Raw genomic sequence first — 9082 nt, forward strand, 5'->3', positions numbered from 1 at the left:
GCTGGCGATCCTCGCTTCCTTCTCCGATGGCGTATAGGCGTGTTGATCCGGAGCCTTTTCTTCCCCCGGGCTTTAGCGCTTCGGTGGTCCTGCACCGTGAGGTTATGGCCAGGTCAGTGACTAGGCGTCTCCCTCCAATGCATGAGGATTGGGCTATAGTCAATATCCAACCTTTACCGGAACATGAAGTTATTTTCCCGGCGGTGAGAGATGTGGTCAGAGAATATCTTATTTAGCACCGGTGGCTCGGGGTGCGGGACATTCAGCGGTCGCACCTAGGTCAGGTTCTGGTGCAGTTTAATAGTGTGCTTGATAGAGACAATCTTGTCTTGCTTGGACCACAGCAATATCTCAATGCCACCTTCACTGCTCAACAGCATAATGATGTCTGGAACCACAGGGCGCTTTTTTTTAATCGTGAATGCTGGCTTATGCTATTGGGATTACCCCTAGATTATCGTTCCTCCGAGTACTTGCAGGCTACTATTAGCTCCTTTGGTAGATTAATCTTGTGGGAGGAGGACAGGCACAATGTGAATAGGACTATGCTTAGGGTTCAGGTCACGTCCCTTGAGGAGGTCCCCTAGTTCATTGTCTTCTCGGAAGCTGATGATTTCCTCGGTGACTCGTGGACAGTGCAGTGCGAGATCATACAACAAAATTTGTTGGGGGGTCAGCCACAAGATGAAGACCTAGTGCCGGTGGTCCCGAATGATGGTCAACAGCTTCCTCTCGCGTTCTTTTGGTCTGGGCCAACCATTACCCGCCGCTGGTTGGGATCTTAATTTCCCGCCAGAAGATAATGTTCAGGTTCAGCCAGCAGACAATATTCAAGGGGACTGGGACCAGTGGATTGTTAATGACCCACCTACTCGGCAACTCCCGCAGGACCTGCCTCCTGACGAGCAATAGATCAGTAATCAGCATTCTGGCTTGTCCTCAGATAGTTCTTTTGGTCCCATCCAGGGTGCTCCAGTGCAGAATGGGCATATTCTGGAGGACCTGGATTTGGTTGGGCCGGTGCTGCACAATAATGTCCCGGATATCCCTGCTATGGGTGATGTGTCCTCTGAATGGGCTTCAGGAGGTTGACGGCCCACCTAACCAGGGGGGCCACCATGTGCTGGAGGATATTCTTCTCCCTGATGCCCAACCAGGGGAGCAAATAAACAATGGTCCTAACAATGTGGTGATGAATCATATGTTCTCCTAGGATTGGCAGCGAGACCCTGTTTTCTTGAGCCTCATGGAAAGGAAAAGGAGTGCTCAATTATACAGGATCTGGGCAAATTATTTTGCTCCTGCTGGTAACCCTGACATCTCAATGCAGATCTCTATGAAGTGGTCTCCTTTTTTCCTGTCGAACCTGCTCCAAGAAGATTCCTTCAACTGATCAAAGTCATTCCTGTCTTCAGACATTCCTCCTGCCCTGCTGGAGCATGAGTTGGAGACTCTCTCTTTTGCTATCCCCAAGAAGTGTCCAAATGACAAGTTCCTAGAGTCTGTTCTCTCAAAGGAATCAACTGGCAGTGTCTCTGATCCGAAAGATGCACGCTCTTCCCCCTCCAGACCAACCATTGTGGAGTCTGACCTTAGGAGGAGTAAAAGACTGCGAGAAGCTAGGGTTGGGTTCAGGTAGGGTTCCTGCCAAAAAACAACTGTTTAATGTGCCAACATAAATTTGAGGGCCCTCCTTTGTCTGCTAAGGTCATCCGAAATCTAGGGGAAAAATTATGCAATCTGTCAGAGGTGGATCTGTCTGACAAAGTTCTGAAGAAGAAGAAGAATTCCACAGGTTGTGTTAGCCCCAAGAAGCCAGGAAAGAAAGACAAAAATGACAAGGAACAAGACTCTGAAGATGAAGACAAGTAATGTGATGGTGTTGATCCAGGTTGGGAGATTTTGCAGGACTCTGTTTTGCCGGGCTTTTTGGTTGTTTCTGCTTTGGGGAATTTGTCTAACTGTCATGGTGTCGAACTTTATGGTTTCTGGCTATTTTTCTTTGTCTTGTTTTAACAGATACTTGTTTGCCCACCTAGTAATTGGGTTTGGGTTTACTATCGCCAACAAACCTGATTATGTCCCTGATGAATAGTCACAACGCGGTTCTTTTCTCTGAATGGTCTGTTTTAAGCTTTACTGTCTGTGGGATCAATTCTGCTGTTAAAGGGAATGGTATTCGTTGTGCGATTCAGGAATCTAGGTGTGATGTTATCTGCCTGCAGGAAACCAAGAAGGAATACTTCGATCGGGCTGACCTCAGAAATTTTTGCCCCAGTTCCTTTGACTCTTTTGCTTTTGTCCCCTCGGTGGGGAATTCGGGTGGTTCCACTACTGTTTGGAATAGCTCGAAATTGGTGGGCAATGTTATTTATCAGAATGAATATGCTCTTTCGGTTGAATTTTCCTCTAATTCGTCGAATGGATCCTGGATTATCACAAATATTTACGCGCCCTGCACTCCGCATGGGAAAATTGAATTCATCACCAAATACCACAGTATTGTTTCAAAACTATAAAAAAATTACGCTTTGAAACAATGCCTTAGATTGAGAATGATTTTAAGGTCTGAAAACAAACATGAGACCATCCTTGCGAATCTTATGAAAACTAAAACACGGTGGTACCTTACGATGAAGTTGGATGCAGATGGATACCCAGCTCCTCAGCTACCATCCGATGAAGTTGGATGCACTGCTATTGTAGTATTCGTTTTGCTAGGCATCTCTCTTCTAGTACTTACAACATTTTTTAATTTTTGAATATCTAACATCAATCAACTAACAACATTCAGCTCCTGCTGCAGTTTTGCATATCCATATAGATGGTTACTGCTTTGCTTTGCTTTGAACAAAGACGCCACCGGTAGCCGCTGCAACTTTATAGCCGCAGAGGTGAAACGACAGATGGACTTGGCTGAAGGAGGCGAGACGACGGATGCACGAGCAAGGCAGGATAGTCCGATAAACAAATAAGGAAAAAGAAAAATAATAGAAATAATGAGAAAGCGATCAAAGTACTATTTGAAAGAATAAAATTTCTTATGAATACTATTATAGAGAAAATAATGTTGTGAGTACTAGAAGAGAGAAGTCCAATAAAACAAATACTATAATAGCAAAAAAAAACTCTGGATGTTGGCCATCTTCTCATTAGAGATAGGGAAAATGATGGGCTATTTCAGTGTGTGGCAGCGGCTACGTTTGAATTTCGATGAAAAAATTAGCAGATCTAGAATAGTATTGTCGAACTCATCATTTTGACTTTTGAGCATATATTTAGTGGGTTTTGGGCCGAGTTGAATCGGGATTAGGATTATCCAATTTTGGAATTAAAATAATTCCAGAAATTTCAAATGTAGCATAATGCATAGATGTCGCGAAAAATGCTTTGGAAACTCCAAAATTTTGGGAAAATTACCAGAGATGTTTAGGAACATGAGGAATTCAAATAAAATATTTAGAGTTCAAAAAAGATATTTGAGTGTATCTCAAAAACTCGCATATGCTCACAGATACCGGGAAAAAGATAGCGAAAAGGACTGAAAATTTTTCCTGTAAGATTTTTAGAAATAGGTTGATGATCAATGAATATAAGGAATAATTCGGACTGCAAAGAAAAGGATTTTTTGGAAGTTCCAAGGAAAAGAATCAAGGAAGCCAGATTTGATTACGTAGACATGCAGCCACATATCGAACTGATAAGATTGTTGTTCTAGACGTGTTTTGAAAACTTCACATACTCGCAACACATAACAATAAAAAGCAAACACCACACTACCAAAAGCTCGTCAATTTAATTTTAAAAAGTTTTAAACAAGAATTTAGTTTGCTATGACTAATCTATGAAAACTTTAGATTGAGCTTGGAAAATTTTGTGCAAATTTCAAAACTATTTACTTTGTTTAGTGTTTTTATTCACAATCAACATTTTAAAATTTTGGGATGTGATAAATAAATATTCATATGTGCAATGTGCAAGATCTGCGAAACACGACCGTCATCGTCGCTCTCTAGCTGAACAGAGCTCAACTACATTAGGCAATGAGAGAGTAGAGTTTGAAGTGAGAGATGAAGATGAGTAGACTCACACAAACAGACATGTAGTTGACTGACCTGGTTGTTCCGTAATTCTATCGCTGCCACCGTCGCCCTCGATGAGAAGAAAGTTCCAACGTCAATAGTCGGTTCAAAGCAACTTTTCTTTACACAAAGTAACCAAGGAAAATAGATTATCTAGCTAAGGCAAAAAAAAAACACCGGCAAAAGGTACGTGATATGTTAAGCTCGTTTGAAGGGTTAGTTCTTTCTTAAAACACAAAAATAACCATGCGTAATGATTCGTCCGATACACGCAAAGACGGGGAATTATTGGCTTTATTTTAAGTGCCATCAACCAACAGGAGGCTATATTGATGCATCTTTGCTACTAAACCTATTCCTTATTTATCCACCACAGGACTAGTAATTTGAGGGCCAGTTTAGGAGCCACAAAATAGGAGGTAATTGAAGTAGTTAAAATCCTCTAATTATTCAAAATTAGAATAGAAACAGAATTTTAGCCTCTTCAATCTTCTATGATTTTGTGGTTTCCAAACCAGTCCTGAATAATTGAACGTTAACCAGTCGTTGTCGTCTGTTGATCTGTTGTCTGAGAATAATTGTTTGACCCGGTCTCTTCTCTCGGATGTGCCTTGACTCGTTCCGACGACTACTACTGTTCTACATTGACGCGAGATGTCTTGGTTCTTATATACTCCAACACGCACATAGGGCGCTTTCTTGTCTTTGAAACCAATAATTGAAGTAATCTCCAAAGGTTCAGACTTCAGAGGTGCTCTTGGCTTCAAGGGGCGGCTGGGTGAGGGCAGAGCTCTCAACTAAATGCCCAAAGGTACGCTTTCTAGGCTTTTTATTGGAGGGAAACTGAAATTCCTTGATATTTCAGGCTAACTTAATGACCGAATTTATCGTCCAAATTTTGGTTTGTCATCCCTATTCCCCATGGCTTCTTTTATTACCTGCATGCGTGAAGGTGTTCATGTTTCATTTTTTGTGAGGTTTCATTGTTTAGTTGAAGATTTGAAGAAAATATTGTGCCACTGAGGAGCTATCTGAACTAGATGAAATTAGGTTCTCTGGTTTGGTTCACTGAATAATATATTGCTGCAAAAAAAGAACCTGCGCCGGCATAGATCAGTGGTTTGCTCCACCTAGCTGTATTTACTAACCTGAAATCCTGAATATGCTAGCAACATACTAGTACGTACTCTGTTTCCAAACAAAGATGCAACCAAACAAGTGCTTTGTTTTGAAAGGCAAGCAAAGCATCAAACAGAGGGAACAGCAACCAGATGAACAACACCCACATACTGTGTGTTTGAGAAAACATGAAGCAATCTGACAAATAAAGGCATGCAACATCTCAAAAATGATGCAGGCAAGCAGCATTCTGAGAACAGCTGGCCAGGCTAACACTAAATTAAGTGAACAAACAACTGGGAGCATTCACATTAAAATATTGAATGAGTTCACAACCAGGGCATTCATATATATAATTAAGCAGTCATGCTAATGGATTGAATGAGTTCAATGTCACATTCTGAGAACCAATTAGAATGCTATGGACTATGTATTTTGTGGATCTGCACTTGTGTTTTTGTCTGCAGAATTCAGTGTGAAAGATAGATAAAGAACATGTGTTCTCCTTGACCTTGTCAACGAGGGAAAAACTAAAAGGATTTCTGACCTTACAATTTCAAATCTAAACTAACACACTCTACCTCCCTAGAATACTACTACTGTATTTATCAGTCGGGCACCGTACCAGAGAGGCAGAGAACATCCCTCACTCTCAGTTTCCATTTTGTAGCTATATTCTAAGGATCCCTAAGGGCTTGTTCGGTTATTTTCAATCCATATGGATTTGAGGGGATTGATACGGATTGGAGGAGATTTTGACTTACTAGAGATTAAAACCCCTCAATCTCCCTCAATTTATATGGATTGAGATAGAACCGAACAAGTCCTAATGTGGTTTCTATTTTCTATTTAGGATATATCCAGCAAAGGACAGAATGAAAGTGGTCTCTATACACCTTGCTGCTGCTGTTGTTGCTGTTCTACTTCTGTTGGCGGCAAAGCGCACCCCTGCTATTGCGGTTCCTAGCCCTCAATGCCAATGGCAATGCGGCGGCGTTGACATTGCGTTTCCGTTCGGCATCGGTGACAACTGCTCGCTATCAGCAGGATTCAACCTCAGCTGTCAGGAGGTCCAAAGTGGCGTCTACAGGCCATTCCAAGGTAATATTGAGGTGCTCAACATCTCCTTGATAAATGGCACGGTCCGGGAGCTGAACCCCGTCTCGACATACTGCTACGACTCCTCCTCTGGTTCCATGGAGTCCAGTACCTGGTATTTCGACGCGAGCGGAACCCCGTACCGGTTTTCGGACGTCCAGAACAAGTTCACCGTCATAGGGTGCCAGACCCTCGCCTACATCACGGACAACACCGACAAGAGCTACCAGAGTGGGTGCGTCTCGACGTGCCAGAATGTGTCAGACCTAACGGACGGATCCTGCTCCGGCATGGGATGCTGCCAGACAAACATACCCAAGAAGATGGGCTTCTACAACGTGAGCTTCGACCCTGCCTCCGACACAAGCCAAATCTCACGGCTGGGCCTCGGCAGCTGCAGCTATGCCGTGCTGATGGAGGCGGAGGAGTTCAGCTTCAGCACCACGTACATCACCAACACGACAGCTTTCAACGACACCAACAGTGGGAGGGTGCCGGTGGTGATGGACTGGGCGATAAGAGATGATGGCGCGCCGTCGTGTGAGCTCGCCACAAGGAACGAGACGGGCACTTACGCGTGCCGCAGCGGCAACAGCAAGTGTGTGGAATCCCCCAATGGGCCAGGGTATCTGTGCAACTGCTCCGGTGGGTACGAAGGCAACCCATATCTTCCAGATGGATGCCATGGTGAGTGACAAACTATCAACTGTCCCACAAAATATACAGTAATATTCAATCTATAGACTTTGAAATCTATCCTTCTCATCATACTGCAGATGTCGACGAGTGCAAGAAGAACAGTCCATGCCCTTCAGTAGGAGGTGTATGCCACAACACGGTCGGAGCGTACAGGTGTTCTTGTCGAGCAGGAAGAAGGCTTAACAAGCAAAACAATACGTGTGACCCTGATACCACATTAATAACAGGTAACACGCTAGCTGAGATCAGCAGCTGCATGCTACCACTGTTTGTTTCTCCCTGTATATATATAAGAAGGAAAGCGCGTGCTCTTATCTGACGATGCTGCTACGCAGGGGTTACAATCGGCTTCCTTGTTCTCGTAATCTTCTCCTCCTTCGGATACATGATCCTCCAGAAGAGAAAACTGAACCAGGTTAAGCAAGATCATTTTCGGCAGCACGGAGGCATGATTTTGTTCGAGAGGATGAGATCAGAAAATGGCCTTGCTTTCACGGTGTTCAGTGAAGCTGAGCTTGTAAAAGCTACAGACAGCTACGACAAGAGCAGAATAATTGGGAAGGGAGGCCATGGGACAGTCTACAAAGGGATAGTCAAGGGCAACGTGCCGATCGCGATTAAGCGATGTGCGCTTATTGACGACAGGCAGAAGAAAGAGTTTGGTCAGGAGATGCTGATACTCTCCCAGATCAACCACAAGAACATCGTCAAGCTCGAGGGCTGTTGCCTCGAGGTGGAAGTTCCAATGCTGGTCTACGAGTTCGTTCCAAATGGCACCCTCTACGAACTCATCCATGGCAAGAACCAAGCGCTACAGATCCCCTTCAGCACCCTACTGAGGATCGCCCATGAGGCAGCAGAGGGCCTCAGTTTTCTGCACTCGTACGCGTCTCCTCCGATCATCCATGGCGACGTGAAGAGCGCCAACATCCTTCTTGATGGCAACTACATGGCCAAAGTGTCAGATTTTGGGGCCTCCATACTAGCGCCGTCCGACAAAGAGCAGTATGTCACGATGGTTCAAGGTACCTGTGGATACCTCGACCCTGAATACATGCAGACATGCCAACTGACTGAGAAGAGTGACGTCTACAGCTTCGGCGTCATCCTTCTTGAGGTCCTCACCGGCCAAGAGCCTCTCAAGTTGGATGGGCCTGAGACGCAGAGAAGCTTGTCATCGAAGTTCCTGTCCGCTATGAAGGAGAACAATCTTGATGTGATCTTGCCGAGCCACGTGAATGGTGGACAAGGGAGCAATGAACTGATCAGAGGGCTCGCAGAGCTAGCCAAGCAGTGCCTGGACATGTGTGGCTGCAACAGACCATCCATGAAGGAGGTTGCCGATGAGCTTGGTAGATTGAGGAAGCTTTCGCTGCATCCTTGGGTACAGATCGATGCAGAGATGATAGAGTCTCAAAGCCTTCTTAGTGGGACAACGACTGCTAGCTTTGAAATAGAAGTTGGTACAACTGGGTATCCTACACAGGAAGCTGAGAACCTGCCCATGAACCCAAGAAGTTCGTACTATGCGAGGTAGGTGATTAGCGTATGTTGTTGTGTACTCCGTTGAAATTTCTACTGCTAGGATAACAGCAAGCTAGCAGTTCTGTTATCAAAGATATACTGCATATTGACACAAATCTCTGCCTATCTTTAGCCATTCAAAAGTATGTATATGTGTTTCTGCGCAGCACGTCTGCAACATATATAATCCGGTTTTTTACGTGGTGCCCTTAGTTAATACTCCTTGACAATAAATTCTATATCTTATTTCTTTAGATAAGTTTATACATCTGAAACATTATCAGATATTAATACTTGCAATTGTAAGATGCTAATATTTCACGCTTCTATTGCATAGAAAAGGGTTACATATATAGACCTAGAAAACCCTAAATTTAATGGATCGACAGGCCACATACATGGATAATGTAGGAACGCACACTCTCTCATCACCCGTGGTCACAACAGGAGCAACACGAGGCCCGCGAGCCCGGCACGAAGCCCGCTGTTTGGGCCCGCTCCGAGCCCGGCACGACCCGGTTCTATGCGGGCCCGGCCCGGCACGAATAAGTGGGCCAGGC

The 9082-nt window shown here is 44.4% G+C and overlaps 1 protein-coding gene across 2 annotated transcripts; it reads left to right on the forward strand.

Moving 5' to 3' along the window:
• Window positions 1–4525: 4525 nt before the first annotated feature.
• On the forward strand, window positions 4526–8721 carry LOC103646216 (wall-associated receptor kinase 5). 2 transcript variants are annotated; one of them, XM_008670945.4, is made up of 4 exons: window positions 4526–4893; window positions 6055–6986; window positions 7076–7225; window positions 7334–8721. In XM_008670945.4, the coding sequence occupies exons 2-4, from the start codon at window positions 6077–6079 to the stop codon at window positions 8533–8535; spliced, it is 2262 nt and encodes a 753-aa protein (XP_008669167.1). In that variant the 5' UTR covers window positions 4526–4893; window positions 6055–6076; the 3' UTR covers window positions 8536–8721. The 2 variants fall into 2 exon arrangements, with proteins under 2 accessions (XP_008669167.1, XP_008669166.1); XM_008670944.4 differs by having other exon boundaries at window positions 4714–4893; window positions 6066–6986.
• Window positions 8722–9082: the final 361 nt, after the last annotated feature.

Source organism: Zea mays, chromosome 2 (assembly GCF_902167145.1).
Source record: "Zea mays cultivar B73 chromosome 2, Zm-B73-REFERENCE-NAM-5.0, whole genome shotgun sequence".
Lineage (NCBI taxonomy): Eukaryota > Viridiplantae > Streptophyta > Magnoliopsida > Poales > Poaceae > Zea > Zea mays.

Bases quoted from the DNA above. Each gene is read 5' to 3' on its own strand.
- LOC103646216 (XM_008670944.4), top strand. The intron at 6,987-7,075 runs GTGAGTGACAAA...ATCATACTGCAG, and splicing joins TCTTCCAGATGGATGCCATG to ATGTCGACGAGTGCAAGAAG. The intron at 7,226-7,333 runs GTAACACGCTAG...GCTGCTACGCAG, and splicing joins TGATACCACATTAATAACAG to GGGTTACAATCGGCTTCCTT.